The 23,089-nt window shown below is 39.4% G+C and overlaps 1 protein-coding gene across 1 annotated transcript; it reads left to right on the top strand.

The window, feature by feature from the left end:
- The first annotated feature begins 896 nt into the window (after positions 1 to 896).
- On the top strand, positions 897 to 22,471 carry LOC306973407 (uncharacterized protein). The gene is made up of 17 exons (XM_079570333.1): positions 897 to 1,046; positions 1,402 to 1,668; positions 3,078 to 3,356; positions 4,129 to 4,428; positions 4,539 to 4,637; positions 4,716 to 4,733; positions 10,994 to 11,260; positions 11,455 to 11,733; positions 12,099 to 12,398; positions 13,305 to 13,414; positions 17,423 to 17,582; positions 17,941 to 18,207; positions 19,583 to 19,861; positions 20,453 to 20,752; positions 20,865 to 20,963; positions 21,046 to 21,191; positions 21,348 to 22,471. The coding sequence occupies exons 1-16, from the start codon at positions 989 to 991 to the stop codon at positions 21,069 to 21,071; spliced, it is 3,108 nt and encodes a 1,035-aa protein (XP_079426459.1). The 5' UTR covers positions 897 to 988; the 3' UTR covers positions 21,072 to 21,191; positions 21,348 to 22,471.
- The last annotated feature ends 618 nt before the right edge of the window (positions 22,472 to 23,089 follow it).

A 23,089-nucleotide genomic window follows, 5' to 3' on the forward strand; every position in this document is an offset into this window, starting at 1 on the left:
AAACACTGCAGTGACAGTTTCATTATATTAGAAACATAATCTGCTCATTTCCCTCAGTCAGCTCTAAATAAAGCAAACACTCAAGTTTTATTTTCATTCACTTTATCCTCAGCTCGGCTTCATTTGCTCAACATGAACTGATTTCACTTTTCTAAAGCTAAAGGCGTCAGACTCTGGTGTCGCATTTCTGATGTCGACAGTTTTTAGTTTGATGATAAAAACATAACTTTGCAAATCAGAGTGTCTTTACTCAGATTAAACATGTTGATGAGTCATATTAATTTAAGAAGACGTTGCCATTAAAGTCTCCTGCAAAGCAAACTCTGATTACAGAAAACACAGCACTCTGGCCATGAAGTAATGGGACGAAATATGAAGGAAAAGATGAAAAAGAAAGATAGTTTTGTTTTAATATCTAAATAAATTGTGTTCAGAAATGTACAATCCTCAAAATGTTACAAAGGCTACATTTATGTCTCTGCTGTCAATAAAACCATCAGCCTCATAGATAAATAATTATATTGAGAGTAATACAATTCCATCTTTCTGTGAAGCTCTTTGTTCTTCCTGGTGTCGTTGTAAAAAGAGCTAAATAAACTTTGATTGATTGATTGATTCTCCTCTGAATGTTTGTTGGGCTGTAACAAATGCACCAAAACAGTCTGTAGTCGCTTTAATGAAAGTCAATGACCCAAAACAGATCATATTTAGTGTAAAACAGTGAAATATAAGATGCGACGCCATCAAACATAACTTTCACTTTCGCTTCAAACCTGTCTGAGTGACGTCTGCCTGGAAATGAATGACGCTCAGTGAACTCTGGCGTGTGATTGGTGGAGATCGTGTAAAACTCACAGGCCCCGCCCTCTCTCTCCCTGCTTAAATAGGTTTGCTCTGTTTCCTTCTCTGATAGTCCAGAGAGAGTCGGTCTGGGCTGGAGCTGGACGTGTTTCGTGTCGAGGAGAGACTTTTCAGGCCACAGTTCAACATGAAGCCCTTCGTTTGTCTGTTTGTTTTGGGGATGAGTCTCCACTGCGCCTCTGCAAGTGAGTGAGATGTGCTTTTGAAGGATGAGCAAGTTTTCCCTGATTATATTGTGTTTTCAGTTTCGTATTTTACACTGTTGGGCTGTTAATTACCAGGATGTTATTTTTATTTATACATTTGTTTTTAGATTATAGCATTAAAAACATGAGATCCGACTTAAGCAATTGACCACAAATAGAACACTTATAATTTAGTGTATTAGCTTTAAGTGCCGTGTAATACCTCTGCCCTCCTGTTGGTGTCATGTATTGGTGCTAAAACTGCTGCTGCTTATTATTCATTATTTCAATTACTGTGTTTTTGTTTTATGTTTCTGGAATGATGGTTAAATTGTGACTTTTTTTTCCCTCACAGAGACACACTCTTTGAAGTATTTCTACACAGCGTCCAGTGGGGTCAAAGGTTTCCCAGAGTTTGTGACTGTCGGGATGGTCAATGATGTGGTGTTCAGTCACTACGACAGTGAGATCAAGAGAGAGGTGCCTAAACAGGACTGGATGAAGACGCTGGCAGCAGACGACCCTCAGTACTGGGACAGACAGACTCAGATCTCTTTGGGTGCCCAGCAGGTCTACAAAGGCAACATTGAAATCGTAAAGCAGCGTCTGAACCAAACTGACGGTTTGTCTTTCACTTTTCTCTCCAGACCAACTGTTTTTACATTTCATTTCTCTCTGTGTCTGTTCATGAAACTGAAAATACACATTAATTAAACCGTCACATTTCTCCTCCTGTAAACACATATTTCACAACAACATAACAAACGCAGTAATCAGACTCAACACTTTAAATCACGTTCGTTTTATTTTTTCCCGCCCATTAACACAACAGTAGTTTTCTTACAGGGCTTTGCGGGAAACTTATAATAATCCTGATGTTTTTGTGTAACTTTTCATTTATTACAAACAACGCTTTTTTCGTCAAATGTTCTTCATCGTTTGCCGTTATTTTTCTGTTTAATAACGACTAAAAACATGAATCTTTTTTCCAAATCATGAATGAAACAAACGTCAGGTGATCAATAATTAGTTCACAAATCGCCTCATTGAGATTAAAATAGGTCAGTGAACTTTGCTCTGTTCAAACACTCGACAGATCTTAAAAATATGTAAAATCACATTAGTGCTGTTTTGTGTTTCGTGCTTTACAATGAAAGACTCACAAATATAGATGATGTTCGTAATGACAGAGAAAACAAAACACAATCACAAACCACCATGTTGAGAAAGTCAGTTTATTTGTACATCATTAAAATCATTGAACAGAAACGAGTTCAGGAGTTTTTAGTTTCACTTTGAGCTTCACAAACTTTACAGTAAAGATTTTATTTCATCACAAGATAAAAAGTCAAATAGTTCTTAAGGAAATATGTTTAAACCAGCTGTATTTTCCCTGTTTAAGTCATAATGTGAGTTAAAACCCTGTGACTGCTGTGAGCTCACGGTTCAGAGCCTTCCTCAGTCCCTCCAGCAGGGGGCAGTGTGTGTGTGAGGGCTGATGAGGCTCTGCTGCTCGGGACTCTCTCACAGACCCCCGTCCTTCAGCGGAGCGGTCCCTGTGTCCCCAAACCCACAGGACGGTCCCACCAGAGCCCACACTGGGACATTTCAAACCTTCTCTCTTCACGTCAGACTTCACTCCCTCTGAGATCCTTTATTTAGTTGTTACAAAATGACTTCCCGGATTGAAATAAACTCGCTGATTAGTAACGTTCCCCGCGCACTCAGTCTCCCATCATGCTCTCTGCTTCAGTCCGTCGCCGTGGCGTCCGCTCCGTCTCCCTGGCGACGGCTGGAGACTGTTAACGTCAGGAGTTTTCAGTTTGTGTCTGTGACTGTGGGTTCATGGAGGATTTATTTAGAAAACTTTAGATAAATTTAGTTACACCTCTGCTGCAGTTAGTTATTATAGTTATATATTTATTATTGCATAAATTGTTATTGTTTTATATATTATGTCATTTTCAGCTAAAATCAAATAATCATAATAATGAAATAAAAACTGGATTCACAGATGTTTGTTTCTCTTAGGGGCCCACATTTTCCAGGAGATGTACGGCTGTGAATGGGATGATGAGACCGGTGAAGTGAAAGGCTTTGAACGAGATGGATTTGATGGAGAAGACTTCATTGTGTTTGACCTGGAGACAGAGACATGGATCGCTCCGAGACAAGAGGCGTTTATCACCAAACTCAAGTGGGACAAAGATGAGGCAAAAAAGGCCTTTAACAAAAACTACTACACCCAGATCTGTCCTGAGTGGCTGAAGAAGTACGTTGATTATGGAAAGAGCACTCTGATGAGGACAGGTAAAATCAACCTTATTTTCACCAAATTCCAACATACTCCTCTGACTCTGCCTAATGCACTTACAGTTTTTATCCTCGAACAAAGGAAAACCTATTTTTTTGTATTAGAGCTGCACAAAAGATTTGCCTCGGCTTTGAATGATGACACGTCTAACATTGAATATACAAACTTGTCCCTGTCAAATACATGAATAATTAGTAAAATAGCAATAACAATTTTGCAATATTTCAACGTTATTTATGTAATCAAAGACTCAAAAACTAAACTAAAATGAAGCTGAACTAAATTTACAACATTCCAGTGTTTTTGTTTTGGGCTGTCATGTTCAGTCAGATCATTTAAGACCTCTGTTATTTTGGAATACATCGTGTATTATGTGTAGATTAGTTCACTTTGTGTGGGTTTAATTAAAAGTAAATATGGTTTTCACATCTTGATTTGAGCTACTTTAAATCGTGTAACATTTCATCTAATACATAAAATGAAATACAAGCATTTATTTTATTACTGATATTTTATTGTTGAGAAATACATTAAAATTGCCAAAGAAATGTGTGTCAGTGGCTCAGCTCCTCAGACCTGACGGTAACTTCACTGGACGTCTCTAGATTGTCACCATGGAGATGTTGAGATGTTGATTTTATGTCTTCATATCAGCCTAAAACGTCTTATATATGTCCTTTTATATTTTTCCTCATATTTCATGTTCCTCTTTCTTACTTTAGTTCATAAACTTCCCTAAACCCTCACAGTCTCCTCTCGTCCCCTCAGAGCTGCCCTCCATCTCGCTCCTGCAGAAGTCGTCCTCGTCCCCCGTCACCTGCCACGCCACAGGTTTCTACCCCGACGGAGCCATGCTGTTCTGGACTAAAGATGAAGTGGAGCTCTATGAGGGCGTGGACTACTGGGAGGTCCTGCCCAACCACGACGGGACGTTCCAGAAGAGCGCGGACCTGGACGTGTCCAAGATCCCACCTGGAGACTGGGACAGATACGACTGTGTGTTCCAGCTCTCTGGGGTCAAAGAGGACGTCCTCACCAAACTGGACAAAGCCGTGATCAAGACCAACGGTGAGACTCGATTACACTCACGTTACACCACAGTAATAACATGGTAATAACAACTACAGTAAATATGAACTTTAATTGCATTGTTTTGTGTGTTTTTTTATATTGTACAGAAAAGCCCCAAACTCCTCTGATCATCGCGGCGGTTGTGATCGGTGTCCTTGTTGCTTTGGTGGCGATTCTTGGATTTGTCTTGTACAGGAAGAAGAACGGTAAATAAATCCTCTACCTCATTGTAAGTATGTTTTTTAGATAAATTGTTAATCATGGTGCTTTGTTTATTGTTACAGCCAAGCGTCCTCCAACCCGTAAGTGACAGTTTTAACCACAGTGAATAGAACAGAGAGTATTTATATATTTAATTAATTGTGAATGTGTCTTTTCAGCTGTGAGTGAACCCGGAGTCGAGGAGGAGCTGAATCCTCAATCATAAAGAGTGAGTCACCAGAGACTTCATTTACTAAACTTGACTTTTATGGCCATTTTTGAGCAGTTTGTTCCTCATCAATGACAGATCTGGAGTCGTGTTTATTTATTTATTTTCATTCATGTTTGTTGGGATCCTGCATATTCAGTCTGTCTCCATCTCACAGATGAACCTGTCGGAGTCAGAGGAGTCGGAGCTTCCAGTTGGACGCACTCGTTATTCTTGGATGTCATAAACTTTTACAAACCGGATTAATGCTTTGACAAGGCTTTCAAAAATTACAATTCACATTATGCAACTCTAGCTTTCTAATTGGGACTGGTTTCTTAAAACGTCACAAAATCTGTTTTTCTTTTGCTCATAGTCAAAGCATCGTTGCACTTTACAGTTGTGTTTTTCCATATTTGAGTGACATTTTTACCCATAAACACAATAGAGATGTTTGATATTTCTGGTGAAGGGGCTTCTTATAAACATGATCATCTACAGCGAGTGGCGTCGATATCATGAATAGTCTTTAATGTTGGAAAAGTTGTCATGATTATTTATCTCGGATATAAATATATTTTTGAGTAAGGTTTGATTTCTGGAAAGTGAAGTCGATCATTTGTAGGTATTTATGTGTGATTTTGAAACTTACTGTAGCTGAATAAAGTTGGGATAGTTCTTTTTTTACTGTTTGTGTGAAACTGAAATTGCGCTGCTCTTTTCATCCTTTGCTTTTGTACAGATGTTTGGGTTTTAAATAAAATCTCCCGACTTTATAAAGTTCTTTGTCTTATTGTGTGGTGTGATTATAATTGATGACTCACTGTGTTTGGAGGCCAGAACATGTGAGGTCTTTCTGTGTGAGTGGAGTTTGTGCTTCATCCATGAATCTGGGTCAGGCTTCATCAGCTTTGTCCGTTATCAACTTAAAACATTCACAATAGGCTTCGCACAAGGTACAAGATCTCCACCTGCTGCTCCTGACAAGTGTGGGACAGTCCATGCACTCACTTTTATTCTGTTTTGTCACGGCAACATGAGATTGTTTACAGGCACACTCTGTCACATGCCTTAATTTAGCCAAAGCTTCTACAATCTGATAGTTGTTGGACCTGTTTATCAAATTGAAAATGAACCAAAGAGACAAACCTTTAGAAAATATGAAGTTTATTGGATCAAACTGTCCGACTGGTCTTTTTCACACACAGCTTTTTTACTTGTAGAGTCAAAACATATTGTGGTTTGGATGTAAAGAGCTCATATTCCAAACAAATCTCAGTTGATTGTGGTGTTAAGGTTCATTAATAATACACTCACAATCCCTCGTCTTCTTCACATCTGTCCCTCTGAGGCACATTTATGATCCCGCCCACCCTCGTCATGAACAAACAGAACAGAAACATCTTCACCTGGGCCCTGTTCTTTTAAACCTACACCTTTGCTGGTCTGTTCTTCATTCCTTCCTGTTGAAACTCTTTCTGACGGCAGGAGTATTTGCCCGGGTATCAGAAGGTCGCCGGTTTGAGTCCAGTCTGAGCACCTGCTGTTGTTGTGTCGCTGGGGAAGACACTTTACCCCAAAACCTACTCCAGGCTGTGGCCGATTGGGACAGGAAGGACATCCAGCTTAAAGGGAAATGTGGAGACGCAAAGGGAGAAGCTGCGTGATGGAAAAGACGTAGATGTGAATAATTTTGTCTTCAATATTTTCCAATCAGTTTTTTTCCAGTTTCTTCCATAACCTTTGCTCATGATCAGCTTTTCCTTCAACTACAAACTTCTGAGACATTTGAGCACTTTATTTACAGCCTAATTATATATTCAGTTTTTCAATGCTCCCCTAATTCTATTTTTTGTATCATAAAGGTCTGACTGATAAATTATGCCACAGCTCACAACAAACTAGAAATCATCTTCTTTTATATACATCAAATTTGAAATAATTGTTTTTATATGCTTTTAAAGTTACCATTTTAGTCGCTGTCCTCTTTATTTTACCCTTTTGTTTTACTTTGAAATAAAGGATTTGTTCGTGAATGAAAACAATGTGATACTTTTTACGTTGCAGTGAGAGTTTCATTATATTAGAAGCATAATTAGCTCTAAATAAAGCTCAACTTGAACGAATTTCATTTCTTTTCTAAAGCTAAAAGCATCAGGTTCTGGTGTTTCTTTTTTTAAGTGAACAGATTTTAGTATTTGCGATTCATTCCTGCCCCTAAAAGACTGTCAGTGTGAGGAACATTAGGATTTCCTCCTAAATGGCCCAATAATGTAAGAATTCTGTTTGGATTTGATCTTTCTACATGCAAAACAGTATTAAATTCAGCTCTTTAACTTTAGACACAATTCTTAAGTCAATCAATCTATTTGTGCTTCATAACACGTCCCCTGAACCCCTTTGTCCGGCGATAATAAACTGGAATAGTTAAACTTCACATCGGGAGTGGCGTCGTGTGGTCAAAACATTCGTCTGGGAACAGGTAACGTTCACGTGACGTCAGAGATTGTCTTTTAACTTTGGAAATGCTGATGATTTGACCGAGTTCATGGACACAATCTCTGTTATTTCTGGGCTTGTCCACATGAAACAAAAACTGGCACAAAGTCGAATGTCTCTTCTGTCTACTGTGAACTAAAGTGGTGACGTTATTCTGTTCAAAAGAAAATTAAAATGGCAGCTTTTAGAATCTAATCTTAACAAGTAATGATCAGTATCAACTTTTGTGAACTCATAGTATCGATATTTCTTTCATGAACTGTGCCTCTTTAGGTTTAGATTGCCTTATTGTGCCTTTTTTTTTGCTGCGATGTAACAATGTGTGGCTGCTTTATGAGTCCGTAAGTTTTATGCTGTTATGTTTCAGGGCCAAATCTTTTAAAGGTCTGACATAATCCAAAACAAAGACCAGAGAAGTTCTAAATTAGCAGTAATCAAGAGAAGAAGAAGAAACATCAATAAATCTATCTTTGTTGAACAGGTGCAACTCCAACTGCAGAACAAACCACCACCAGTAAAAGCCAGCGCCCCACAGTTTGAGAATCCCTATAGAGGCCGTGTGGCCTTGTGCCACACAAACTACTGGGATGCAAAGTTTTGAAGGCTCTCAGACGCGTGTTCCAATCAAAAAGGGAGCACAGTAATCTTGCAATATGTTCCTTTATTTACTTGAGCTCAGCACGGTCAAAAGACTGTTCCTCCTCACTTTGCAACACCTGGCACCACTAATTACCAGGCTTAAATAGGGCCCAGGACAAGAAGCATGAGGAGGAATCAGCCACAGCGACTCCTAGAGGCCAGGCAGGCATTCTGGCCGCTACACACCGGCCCCTTAATTGTCTCTGCTCAGCCAGAACAATTACAAACATTAACAAATAATCAAGGAAAACAATTCAGATTTTTTTTTTTTTTTTTTTTTTAGCAATCTACAATGACATTTGGAAACATTTTAGAGCTTCTGACCAGTGTTAGCAATGCACATTTCAGTCACTTATAGATGCATAGATACAAATATTCAAAAAGATAACATTATGATTTCCACCGTTTTCTCTTGAAAGCCTTTGGTCGTTTTAAACAGAAAAGGCCTTCCACTTTGTCCAGACCTTGCAATGACCAAAAAACATCATCCAAGTCAGAAAACAACTCATGAGCAACTCTCGTCATGTCCATGTACAATGGTCCTCCATCAGCCATTGCCAATCTCTTCCTCTTCCCTCTGTCCACAAAACCTAACACAGGGAGACCTATTCTTCCCTGCTCTTTCCCCAGAGGGCCTCCTAAACCCTTTTCCAATAGGGTATTAACAGCATTTGGCCCTGTGCCTGCGCTGTTGACCACATCTGGGGAATCCAACAAATCAGAGGGTTCAACTTCAATGGAGATTGAGGTGGTTATTTGTTCCTCTTGACATGGAGAAGTTACATGAGATGTCTGATCAGATGTAATGGATGTGTGTAGAATTGTCTCTGCAACAGTCGAGGGGTCACATGTCCCGGCCCCTGTATCTTCACATACCAGAGGGGATGACTGTTTTGTAGCAACTGCATGTTGATCAGGTAGCTCCACAGTTGGTTTCTTCAGTTCCTTTGAACCGGACGTGGGCCTCTTGCTCCTTTTTGTAGCATTTAATAAGGCAAATTTAGCATCTGCAATTTTTATTTCAAGATCAAGTTGTTCCTTTCTTCTTCTGATGTTTGCCAGTCGTTCTTCCAATGCATATTTCTCTTCAAACACAGCCTTTCGGACCAAAAGTGCTGCGATTTCACTTTCAACTTGTAATTGAGCAGCAATGGTGGATTTTAAACAACTTTCCCTTTGGAAATAGTTCATCGCAAACATTTGTACATTTAAACTTAAATATGCTGTAAACTTTGTCTTTGCAAGAGTTCCTTTGAAAGTTCAACAGCTTTAACATGAACACATTTGCAGTTTCTTGCATTTAACCGTGCAATCAGTGTCCAGATCCAGCGGTGAATGACTCAAAATGGTAATCTTCGTTCCAACCTTCTGCACTGCTTGTCCACAGCACCAACTCGAAAGATTCCACGCCACAAGTGGTCCAAATACTGCCTGTAGCAACCCACACGGCTGTGTCGAACAGCTCCAGCTCTCCACCTTGTCGTCTGTTGTAACCAAACGAGGAGTCTTTTGACTAATATAGAGGCCGTGTGGCCTTGTGCCACACAAACTACTGGGATGCAAAGTTTTGAAGGCTCTCAGACGCGTGTTCCAATCAAAAAGGGAGCACAGTAATCTTGCAATATGTTCCTTTATTTACTTGAGCTCAGCACGGTCAAAAGACTGTTCCTCCTCACTTTGCAACACCTGGCACCACTAATTACCAGGCTTAAATAGGGCCCAGGACAAGAAGCATGAGGAGGAATCAGCCACAGCGACTCCTAGAGGCCAGGCAGGCATTCTGGCCGCTACAATCCCTATTCACTTTCACAGAGCTGCATCAGTTTATCCAATGAGCTGGTCTTAATTCACAGCACAGTTACTGCACTGGCACAAAGCAGAAAGAGTCTAATAACATAAATAAACTAAAAGAATCAGCTTAAATAAGTGCGTTTTACTTTCACTTTCGTTACACACCTGTCAGAGCCATTGAATTATAGCACGTATGGCTTTTTCTGAGTTGCCATTGGCTCAAATTGAACGTAGGTCTATCTCACACCCGTGATCCGCACGCGCTCAGCCCCCAGTCCCTGATCTTTCTCTGCGCATCACCGGTGCAGTCGCGCGCAGAAAGAAAACCTCGTCCCGCAGAGTTCACCATGAAGCCGTGTCTTTTTCTGCTCGTTTTGGGGACGTCCCTGAGCGGAGCCTGGTCACGTGAGTGTAGACTGTAGCTTAATCAAAGTTTAGTGAATTTAGGCGAATGTTGTATTATTTTACTTTTGATTTGGAGTCCGTGTTGTTACTCTGTGTTACATCCAAAGTTTATATTTGCAAAAGTAAATTACTCTAAAACAATGGAGGAATGAACAAATGAATATTGGGCCATTATTTCCTACAGTCTTTTTTTAGGCGGTAGATGAATAACGGAAATAAACCTGGGCGGAGTCTGTAACTTTAGTGATGATGAAGAAGGATTATGTCTGATTATTACTGAGTATTTGAGTATTTTGAGTTTTGGGATTTATTCATTTTTATTTATTTTGCTGTCATCCTAACAATAAATCTGCTACATTGTTTATTTTTTTTTATTTTTAATGTGATTTACATGTTAATCAAGTTCAATGTGCATCCAGGGGCGGACTGGGGCTGAAAAACGGCCCTGGACTCTGACCAGCCTGGCCCAAATGAGTGGAAATCCACAAAGACATATTTTAACCTCTTGCCCCCCGCCGGAACCGAGTGCCTTTTCTCCAGTTCGGCTTTACCCAAATCTAAAACCTCCTCGACTAGAAAAGTGATTGTAACTTTTTTCGTTGCTTTGTTGTCGTGTTTTCTTCACTTTTTTGTTGCTTTTCCGACACATTTTTGTTCTGTTTCATCCTTGTTTTCGTCGCTGTTTTAATGCTTTTCTGTTGAGCTTTTAGATTTGGGTAAAGGCGTGAGAGGTTAAGGAGATAATTGAGAGGACATATGGCCAGTCCGCTGTGCGTCTTTGTTTTATAGCTGTTAACTCATAGTTTTCATGTTTTACAGGAACTCATTCGATGAGGATTTTCTACACTGCATCGTCTCAAGTCCCAAACTTCCCAGTGTTTGTGGCTCTTACGATGGTCGACGACGTTCAGGTGAATTACTACGACAGTAACATCAGGAAAGTTGTGCCCAAACAGGACTGGATGAACAAAGTGACTGAAGACGACCCTCAGTACTGGGACAGGAACACTCAGATCCGACTGGGTAACGAGCAGGTCTTCAAAGCCAACACTGAAGTCTTAAAGCTGCGTCTGAACCAAACTAGAGGTTGGTTCAGAGTCTTCCTCAGATTCACATAAAGGGCGGGATGTGGAAGGACAGTCAGAGGCAAATTCTACTTGATTTGGTTCAATAAATAGTATAATCCTCTTTTTATTCCAGTGAGGGCTGTGATGCTAACTAGATGACTGTTGGGGAAACAGAAAAAAAACTATGGATTCACTAATGTCTGTTTCTCTCAGGGGTCCACGTTTTCCAGGAGATGTACGGCTGTGAATGGGACAATGAGACCGGTGAAGTGAAGGGATATGATCAATATGGATTTGATGGAGAAGACTACATTGTGTTCGACCTGGAGACAGAGAGGTGGATCGCTCCGAGACAAGAGGCGTTCATCACCAAACTCAAGTGGGACAAGGATGAATTCATGAATGATTATTTGAAAAAATATTTCACCCAGGAGTGTCCTGAGTGGCTGAAGAAGTACGTTGATTATGGGAAGAGCACTTTGATGAGGACAGGTAAAATCAACCTGGTGCTTTTTCTTTTCAACAAATTTCTACAAAATCCTCTGACTCTGACGACAGCACTTACAATATTTACTCTTGAAGATTAGTAGATTGTAGATTAGTTCGCTCTGAGTGGGTTTGATTTAAAATAAATATAGTTTTCTCATCTTGATTTGAGTTACTTTACAGCCACACAGAGCATTCATTTAATTACAGATATTTGTATTGTTTAGGTCCTCGTCCAGATCCATTCTTTTATGACCCACTGCAAACATTCATTAGGAGCATGTTTTGTTTTGCTTGATTTGCTTGTTCCTCCTTCATACTTTAGTTCATAAACGTCCCAAAACCCTCACAGTCTCCTCTCGTCCCCTCAGAGCTGCCCTCCATCTCGCTCCTGCAGAAGTCGTCCTCGTCCCCCGTCACCTGCCACGCCACAGGTTTCTACCCCGACGGAGCCATGCTGTTCTGGACTAAAGATGAAGTGGAGCTCTATGAGGGCGTGGACTACTGGGAGGTCCTGCCCAACCACGACGGGACGTTCCAGAAGAGCGCGGACCTGGACGTATCCTGGATCCCACCTGGAGACTGGGACAGATACGACTGTGTGTTCCAGCTCTCTGGGGTCAAAGAGGACGTCCTCACCAAACTGGACAAAGACGTGATCAAGACCAACGGTGAGACTGTTGTTTAAACTTCATCTTAATTAAAACAAAAAAAATGTTATTTTTTTCAACGCAGTCGTTAAAGGGACTGTACGGACTTTACATGTTCCAGCCATGTCCTAATGTGTAGAATGAGCTCAGACCTGTTCACCAGAACTGCCTCTAAAATCCTGCACTGTCACTCAAAACTGTGTTAATTAATTACGCGTGAGACCTGAGGTGGCAGTCGTGAGTATAAAAATGACCAACTTGAATCTCTTCCCTTTAAACTCTTAACCCCCACCTGAACTGAGTGCATTTTCTCTGGTTCAGCTTTACCCAAATCTAAAAGCTCCTTGACTGGAGCCTCGGCCAGTGTAACGTCTCATTTGAAAGCTAAGACCTACAAAACTCATCTAAATTGAGTTTTTTCCTCGCACTGTTGCTGCGTTGTCGCAACTTTTTCAACATTTTTTGTTGAATTTTTGTCACTTTTCTGTTGCTCTTTTGTGGCTTTTTCGTCACTTTTTCTTCACATTTTTTTCATCCCACTTTTTAATCACTTTTCTGTTGCTCATGTGTTTTAGTTACATATTTCTGCCACTTTTTCATCACTTTTGCGTCACTTTGTTGGTTGCTCTTTTATTGCTTTTTGTCACTTTTTAATCACTTTTCTGTTGCTCTTTTTGGGTCATTTTGTTGCGTTTCCATCACACATTTTCGTCTCATTGTCGTTGTTATTTTCACAATTTTTCTACCAAGAAGCAGTTAGATTTGGGTAAAGCCAAACTGGAGAAAGTGTGCTCGGTTCCGGTGGGGGTTAAGAGGTTAATTTGTTGATTTCAAAATTCTTCTATTTACTTTTAGATGTCTGAATGGCCTCGCCCCCTCCTATCTGTCTGACCTGATTCAGCCTTACGCTCCCTCTCGTGCTCTCAGGTCAGCGGATCAGCTGCAACTGGTTGTTCCAAAAACCAAGAGCAAACTTCGAGGAGATCGGGCCTTCTCTGTTGCGGCTGTGGAACCAGCTCCCATTAGAGATTAGACAGGCCCAGTCTCTACTTGTTTTTAAATCTCTCCTAAAAACTGACTTTTTTTCGCTGGCGTTGATCTGCATTTCACTGCTGTGTTGCCTGTTGTTGTTTGTGCTTGTTCCTTACACTTTTGCTGTACATTTGTTTTATCTGTTTCTGTGTGCGGCCACTGTACAGTTTTAAAGTGCTTTATTAACAAAGTTGGTATGATATGGTTATTTTGCACTTTTTTCTCAATATCTTCACTCTGTTGTTCATTATGAGCTGCCAAATCTCCACAGGTTTCTCCACATTTTAGATCAACACTGTTCTATCATATCTTTCCTGCTTCTCTTGAGCTTAATAAGTTCCTCAAAGAGCTTTACGTTGGTCCATTATTCATGCAAAGCTACATTCACAGCTGCCCTGGGGCCGACGGACAGAGACGTGACTGCCTCTCCCACCCTCACCACCGATCCTCACTCACTCACATCGACAAGACGGGCTCAGTCAGAAAAAACCCAAACTCCTCTGATCATCTCGTTGGCGGCTGTGATCGGTGTCTGTGTCGCTGTGATGGCGGCGCTTGGATTTGCCTTGTACAAGAAGAACAGTAAGACACGAATAAATCATCCACCTCATTGTAATTCATTTTGTTTAGAGCAATTGTTAATGTTTACTGTATATACTTTCTGAATTGTGAATGTGTCTTTGCAGCTGTGAGTGAACCAGGAGTCGAGAAGGAGCTGAATCCTAAATCATAAAGAGTGAGTCACCAACAGCTTATTGTAGCAAACAAGACACATTTTTAGCAGCTTTTCCCTCGTCACAAACAGACCTGGAGTCATGTTTATTCAGTTTCATTCATGTTTGTTGGGAGTCATCCTGCATATTCAGTCCGTCTCCTTCTCAAAAGCTCAAAACACTTGCCTCCCACCTAATGATGTCATGGGGTGGTGCTCTTCCCTGTTTTCAAAGTCCAGCCACCTTTTGTTCATTATTGGTCAACTTGCCTCGATTTAAAGTCATCATTTGCTCATAACACAAGGTTAATAAACTAAATACATTTTGTGCTGGTCTCAAGCACAGACAGATAGAGCGACAGGAAGGGCATCCAGCTTAAAAATGTTTAAGTCAAACCAAGAAGTCAGAAGTGGCTCTGACCGGACAGATCATTTGTTACATCCCAGAACATGAAACACCGGGAATTTGTCGATTTTAAAATGGAAATTGATTTTTATTTTGTTTTCACAGATGAACCTGTTGGAGTCAGAGGAGTCGGAGTTTCCAGTCGGACGCACTCGTTATTCTTGGATGTCATAAACTTTTACAAACCGGATTAATGCTTTGACAAGGCTTTCAAAAATTACCACAATTCACATTATGCCATTTCTAACTGGGACAGGTTTCTGAAAACGTCACTGAATCTGTTGTTTTTAACTCATAGACAAAGCATCATTGCACTTTCCAGTTGTATTTTTAACACAATACAGATGTTTGCAGTGTTGGGCAAGTTACTTTAACATTGTCATATATTTTGTATCAGTAACATTGAAACTTAAAAACATTTGAACCGGACATTTCTACATAGGTGCCCGACGTTTCGAGAATCATCCAACTCTCTCCTTCAAACTGTGCAATCTCCAACACCTGTGCACTCGGAGCGTCACCAAACCCAGTCTAACATCTGAGGGACTGAACGTGTCTGTGAAAATGTCCAGTTCAAATGTTTTTAACTCTCAGTGTTGTTTCTGCCTGGATGAGATCGAGCTTCGTGAGAATTCTGTGTTAGTTACAGCTTTAAAAATGTAATATGTTTGTATTACATATTACTGTTTCAAAAATGAGTTACTTTTGAGTCACTTTCAGGCAAAATATAAACTGAAAATAGTAATAATTCCACCGAGCAAAAGTGAAGTCAAAGATCTCCTTTTCCTGTTTTGTTTTGACGACTGGGTTCAACTTGATTTGGTTCTGCTTTGACTTTTTGGTTTGTATTGATGTACAAACCAATTAATTGAACTTTTAGCTCAAGTTACTTTAATTGTAATGACTGAAGTAATCTGTTGTATTCCTTAGTTATCTGAAAAAATATATTTCAGTGACTGGATGTTTGATATTTTTGATGAAGGGGCTTCTTATAAACATGATCATCTACAGCGAGTGGCGTCGATATCATGAATAGTCTTTAATATTGGAAAAGTTGATTAATTATCTCAGATGTAAATATATTTTTGAATAAGGTTTGATTTCTGGAAAGTGAAGTCGATCAGATATTTTTGTGGACGAATAAATTTTTTTTTTTACTGTTTTGATATGTGTGAAACTGAAATTGCACTGCTCTTTTCATCCTTTGCTTTTGTACAGATGTTTGTTTTAAATAAAATCTCCCGACTTTATAAAGCACTTTGTCTTTTTGTGTGGCGTGATTATAATTGATGAGAAATGACGGCAGATGGTTTTCTTTAGTGATGATGGTTAGTTCACTCTCACCTCACTGTGTTTGATGCTAAAACATGTGGGTCTTTCTGTGTGAGTGGAGTTTGTGCTTCATCCATGAATCTGGGTCAGGTTTCATCAGGTTTTGTCCGTTATCAACATAAAACATTCACAATAGGGTTCACCCAATAGTTTCTTCCATAACTATTTAACATAATCGGCTCGTCCTCCAACTACAAACGTCTGAGCTCAAGTCAATGATCTGCCAAGTTTCCTCTGCATGAACAACAGACTGTTTCACTGCTGCTCCCCTTAATTATATTATTAAAGGTCTGACTGATAAAGTCCATGTCACAGATCACAAGAAAACAGGAAACATCCACTTTATATTAAAAGTTTGAAATGATCTTTTAGTTGCTGTTTTTTATGGGCCTTATTAATGTTTTTGTCGTTTTATGTGCTTGATATAAACATGAGGTTTGGAAATGTGCAAAACCGGTCCTTTAATATAGAACCTCTGGCCCTAAAGATGATTTTGAGGGATATTATTACACATCTCAGATCAAATGCCTGTTAAAGTTCTCTAGTAATGTGAAAAATACTGTCAATCCTTTAACATGTCTTTATGATGTACAACCACCAAACAAACTCGTCTCCTCCTGCTCTAAAGGATTAGTCTGTTTATCAAAACAATGTGATACTTTTTAAGATGAAAACACTGCAGTGACAGTTTCATTATATTAGAAACATAATCTGCTCATTTCCCTCAGTCAGCTCTAAATAAAGCAAACACTCAAGTTTTATTTTCATTCACTTTATCCTCAGCTCGGCTTCATTTGCTCAACTTGAACTGATTTCACTTTTCTGAAGCTAAAGGCGTCAGACTCTGGTGTCGCATTTGTGATGTCGACAGTTTTTAGTTTGATGATAAAAACATAACTCTGCAAATCAGAGCGTCTTTACTTAGATTAAACATGTTGATGAGTCATATTAATTTAAGAAGATGTTGCCTTTAAAGTCTCCTGCAAAGCAAACTGTGATTACAGAAAACACAGCACTCTGGCCATGTGGACAAAATATGAAATTTGTAGAAAAGTAATAGATGATAAAGAAAGATAGTTTTGTTTTAATCTAAATAAATAGTGTTCAGAAATGTACAATCCTCAAACTGTTACATAGGCTACATTTATGTCCCTGCTGTCAATAAAACCATCAGCCTCATAGATAAATAATTATATTGAGAGTATTACAATTCCATCTTTCTGTGAAGCTCTTTGTTCTTCCTGGTGTCGTTGTAAAAAGAGCTAAATAAAGTTTGATTGATTGATTGATTCTCCTCTGAATGTTTGGTGAGCTGTAACAAATGCACCAAAACAGTCTGTAGTCGCTTTAATGAAAGTCAATGACCCAAAACAGATCATATTTAGTGTAAAACAGTGAAATATAAGATGCGACGCCATCAAACACAACTTTCACTTTCGCTTCAAACCTGTCTGAGTGACGTCTGCCTGGAAATGAATGACGCTCAGTGAACTCTGGCGTGTGATTGGTGGAGATCGTGTAAAAACTCACAGGCCCCGCCCTCTCTCCTCCCTGCTTAAATAGGTTTGCTCTGTTTCCTTCTCTGATAGTCCAGAGAGAGTCGGTCTGGAGCTGGAGCTGGACGTGTTTCGTGTCGAGGAGAGACTTTTCAGGCCACAGTTCAACATGACGCCCTTCGTTTGTCTGTTTGTTTTGGGGATGAGTCTCCACTGCGCCTCTGCAAGTGAGTGAAATGTGCTTTTTAAGGGTGAACAAGTTTTCCCTGATCATGTTGTGTTTTCAGTTTCGTGTTTTACACTGTTGGGCTGTTAATTACCAGGCTGGTATTTTTATTTATACATTTGTTTTAAGATTATAGCATTAAAAACATGAGATCCGACTTAAACAATTGCCCACAAATAGAACACTTATAATTTAGTGTATTAGCTTTAAGTGCCGTGTAATACCTCTGCCCTCCTGTTGGTGTCATGTATTGGTGTTAAAACGGCTTTTACTGCTTATTATTCATTATTTCAATTACGGTGTTTTTGTTTTATGTCACTTAAATTATGGTGAAATTGTGACTTTTTTTCCCCTCACAGAGACACACTCTCTGAAGTATTTCTACACTGCGTCCAGTGGGGTCAAAGGTTTCCCAGAGTATGTTTCTTTGGGAATGGTTGATGATCTTCAGATTGATTATTATGACAGTAACACAAAGAAAGCAGTGCCCAAACAAGAGTGGATGAACAAAGTGACAGCAGACGACCCTCAGTACTGGGACAGACAGACTCAGAGGTCTTTGGGTGACCAACAGACCTTCAAAGCCAACATTGAAATCGCAAAGCAGCGTCTGAACCAAACTGACGGTTTGTCTTTCACTTTTCTCTCCAGACCAACTGTTTTTACATTTCATTTCTCTCCGTGTCTGTTCATGAAACTGAAAATACACATTAATTAAACCGTCACATTTCTCCTCCTGTAAACACATATTTCACAACAACATAACAAACGCAGTAATCAGACTCAACACTTTAAATCACGTTCGTTTTATTTTCCCCCCGCCCATTAACACAACAGTAGTTTTCTTACAGGGCTTTGCGGGAAACTTATAATAATCCTGATGTTTTTGTGTAACTTTTCATTTATTACAAACGACACTTTTTCGTCAAATGTTCTTCATCGTTTGCCGTTATTTTCCTGTTTAATAACGACTAAAAACACGAATCTTTTTCCAAATCATGAATGATACAAACGTCAGGTGATCAATAATTAGTTCACAAATCGCCTCATTGAGATTAAAATAGGTCAGTGAACTTTGCTCTGTTCAAACACTCGACAGATCTTAAAAATATGTAAAATCACATTAGTGCTGTTTTGTGTTTCGTGCTTTACGATGAAAGACTCACAAATATAGATGATGTTCGTAATGACAGAGAAAACAAAACACAATCACAAACCACCATGTTGAGAAAGTCAGTTTATTTGTAAATCATTAAAGTCATTGAACTGAAACGAGTTCAGGAGTTTTTAGTTTCACTTTGAGCTTCACAAACTTTACAGTAAAGATTTTATTTCATCACGAGATAAAAAGTTAAATAGTTCGTAAGGAAATATGTTTAAACCAGCTGTGTTTTCCCTGTTTAAGTCATAATGTGAGTTAAAACCCTGTGACTGCTGTGAGCTCACGGTTCAGAGTCTTCCTCAGTCCCTCCAGCAGGGGGCAGTGTGTGTGTGAGGGCTGATGAGGCTCTGCTGCTCGGGACTCTCTCACAGACCCCCGTCCTTCAGCAGAGCGGCCCCTGTGTCCCCAAACCCACAGGACGGTCCCACCAGAGCCCACGCTGGGACATTTCAAACCTTCTCTCTTCACGTCAGACTTCACTCCCTCTGAGATCCTTTATTTAGTTGGTACAAAATGACTTCCCGGATTGAAATAAACTCGCTGATTAGTAACGTTTCCCGCGCACTCAGTCTCCCATCATGCTCTCTGCTTCAGTCCGTCTCCGTGGCGTCCGCTCCGTCTCCATGGCGACGGCTGGAGACAGTTAACGGCAGGAGTTTTCAGTTTTGTGTCTGTGACTGTGGGTTCATGGAGGATTTAATTAGAAAACTTTAGATATACTGTATTTTGTTTTACCTCTTATAGTTACAGACATATTTATTATCTAAAATCAAGCTAAAATCAAATAATCATAAGAATTTAATAAAAACTATGGATTCACTGATGTCTGTTTCTTACAGGGGTCCACATTTATCAAAATATGTATGGCTGTGAATGGGATGATGACACCGGTGAAGTAAAGGGATATGATCAGTATGGATTTGATGGAGAAGACTACATTGTGTTCGACCTGGAGACAGAGACATGGATCGCTCCGAGACAAGAGGCGTTTATCACCAAACTCAAGTGGGACAAGGATAAAGCCTGGAGTGTTGGCAACAAACACTACCTCACCCAGGAGTGTTTTGAGTGGCTGAAGAAGTACATTGGTTATGGAAAGAGCACTTTGACAAGGACAGGTAAAAATCAACCTGATTTTTTTTTGTTTTAGAACTTGTAGATCTGCACAACACAAGACAAGAAAAAGCATATTAGCCTTGGCTTTGAATTGTGTTGTTTGTTACTTCTTGAATTAACATAATATTGCAATATTTCAACACAGTACGAAATTTAAGTCATTTGTTTTTTTTAATCTGTCAATTGTGTCAAAGAAAAGACTAAAATTACCAAAAATCAATCGAAAACAAATATGGTTTTCACATCTTGATTTGAGTTGCTTTAAAGCCACACTGTATACCTTTTCACCCAATAAATAAAATAAAATACAAGCATTTATTTTATTGTTGAGAAATACATTAAAAATGACCAAACAAATTTGTGTTTGCTGTGACCTCACCTAAGACCTGACTGTAACTTTGCTGGGAGCAGGACGTCTCCAGCTCGTCTCCATGGAGATGTTGAGATGTTTATGCCTTCATATATCAGCTCCAAATGTCTTTCATTTGTTCTTTTGTATTTGTCTTCATCATTCATGTTCCTCTTTCTTACTTTAGTTCATAAACTTGCCCTAAACTTCCCTAAACCCTCACAGTCTCCTCTCGTCCCCTCAGAGCTGCCCTCCATCTCGCTCCTGCAGAAGTCGTCCTCGTCCCCCGTCACCTGCCACGCCACAGGTTTCTACCCCGACGGAGCCATGCTGTTCTGGACTAAAGATGGAGAGGAGCTCTATGAGGGCGTGGACTACTGGGAGGTCCTGCCCAACCACGACGGGACGTTCCAGAAAAGCGCGGACCTGGACGTGTCCAAGATCCCACCTGGAGACTGGGACAGATACGACTGTGTGTTCCAGCTCTCTGGGGTCAAAGAGGACGTCCTCACCAAACTGGACAAAGCCGTGATCAAGACCAACGGTGAGACTGGATTACACTCACGTTACACCACAGTAATAACATGGTAATAACAACTACAGTAAATATGAACTTTAATTGCATTGTTTTGTGTTTTTTGTTTGATATTTTACAGCAAAGCCCCAAACTCCTCTGATCATCGCGGCGGTTGTGATCGGTGTCCTTGTCGCTGTGGTGGCGATTCTTGGATTTTTCTTGTACAGGAAGAAGAACAGTAAATAAATCCTCTATCTCATTGTATTTATGTTTTTTTTTTAGATAAATTGTTAATCATGGTGCTTTGTTTATTGTTACAGCCAAGCGTCCTCCAACCCGTAAGTGACAGTTTTAACCACAGTGAATAGAACAGAGAGTATTTATATATTTAGTTAATTGTGAATGTGTCTTTGCAGCTGTGAGTGAACCCGGAGTCGAGGAGGAGCTGAATCCTAAATCATAAAGAGTGAGTCACCAGAAACTTCATTTACTAAACTGACTTTTATGGCCATTTTTGAGCAGTTTGTTCCTCATCAATGACAGATCTGGAGTCGTGTTTATTCATTTATTTTCATTCATGTTTGTTGGGATCCTGCATATTCAGTCTGTCTCCATCTCACAGATGAACCTGTCGGAGTCAGAGGAGTCGGAGCTTCCAGTTGGACGCACTTGTTATTCTTGGATGTCATAAACTTTTGCAAACCGGATTAATGCTTTGACAAGGCTTTCAAAAATTACAATTCACATTATGCAACTCTAGCTTTCTAATTGGGACAGGTTTCTTAAAACGTCACCAAATCTGTTGTTCTTTTGCTCATAGTCAAAGCATTGTTGCACTTTACACTTGTACTATTTCCATATTTGAGTGGCATTTTTATCCATAAACACAATAGAGTTTGATATTTTTGGTGAAGGGGCTTTTTATGAACATTCAGTATCGTGTAGTTCAATTATGTATTTAAGTTGTTATATTTAAATCAGAAACACAGAAATACGGTTATTGATTTGAAAGGAGGACAGAGACGTTTTACAACACATTTTGAAACAGATTTAAAAGCATTACACGGATTTAAGATTAAAATGACAGTATAACAAGATGAATCAATTTAATAACAAATCCATGTATTATTGAAGAGGGCCAATAAGAAATAGAAAATATCTTTTACAATGTTTATACAGGCAGAAGCATGTAAATTTTAATGCTTTTTAAAGCCTAAATACTATACTTTAATGCCACAAATGCGGAACAAATTTGCAGCAGAAAAATGTGGCCAATTTCAGCCCAAACTGAATATGTGTTCGACCTAACTTGGGTATTTTTGATGTACTTATACAGGAAAAATGTTGCAATGTCATTTTTTAGCTTCATTTTAAATGCGATGCAAGTTTGAATCAAATGTAATGCTTTTTAATGACATTTAAGGCCTTGATTTTGGCACAATTCGATTCGATTGGTGTCAGTATAATAACGTCTACACAGAACAGGAAATTGGAAAAGTTGTCATTATTTATCAAAGATGTAAATATATATTTTTCAATATGGTTTGAGTTTTGCAGAATGAAGTAGATAATTAATTAGATCGTTATTTTTTGGTGTGATTTTGCGGTGTTGAAACTTACTGTAGCTGAATAAAGTTGGGATAGTTGATTTTATTGTTTTGATTGTTGTGAAACTGAAATTGCACTGCTTTTCTTTCTTTTGCTTTTGTTCTGCTGTTTGACTTAAAATAAAATCTCCCAACTTAATACATAGTCTGTCATTCCTTCGTCAGTCATGATTGCAATATAAACCTTTATCAATAGGTAGCGTTCACGTGACATCACAACATCCTAAAGAGCCCATAGTTTAACATTGAGGTGGAGCAACTGACGGTAACTATGGTAACTGTGGTAACTGACAAAATGCATATTTTTCTGTCTTTGTTTTTTGGCTCATATCTCAGTCATTACTGGATGAATCCACATGAAACTGTCACAAAGTTCATTATCTCCACTGTCAGTACATATGAACCCATGTCCAATTATTTTCTCTGATAAACGTCAAAAAGTGGTGACAATATGCAAAAATGTGTGATGTTGTCCAATAGAAAGGACTTTCAGACACAAACATAATATCACAGGTTTGTGAATCCAATCACCAAATACTGAAGAGGAAAAACATTTGTCAATTTTTCGTTTTGGAGGTTTCTTACAAAAACTGTATTTCTCCCATAGAGTTGTATTGGCCCCGCCCTCCACCTGACATTATGACATCATCACATTCTAAATCGTTGCAGGTTCTAGAATGTGATGATGTCATCGGACCCAGCGGGGGGCAGGAGCCAATTTTTCCTATTAACAGCATTACACTTTCACAAGTCGTAG

Source organism: Gobius niger (genome assembly GCF_951799975.1).
Source record: "Gobius niger genome assembly, chromosome: 14".
In the NCBI taxonomy this organism is placed as follows: domain Eukaryota; kingdom Metazoa; phylum Chordata; class Actinopteri; order Gobiiformes; family Gobiidae; genus Gobius; species Gobius niger.

Coding starts and splice junctions, on each gene's coding strand:
- LOC306973407 (XM_079570333.1), top strand. CDS start 989: ATGAAGCCCTTCGTTTGTCTGTTTGTTTTGGGGATGAGTCTCCACTGC. Junction 3,357..4,128: donor GAGCACTCTGATGAGGACAG/GTAAAATCAACC, acceptor TCGTCCCCTCAG/AGCTGCCCTCCATCTCGCTC. Junction 4,429..4,538: donor AGCCGTGATCAAGACCAACG/GTGAGACTCGAT, acceptor TATATTGTACAG/AAAAGCCCCAAACTCCTCTG.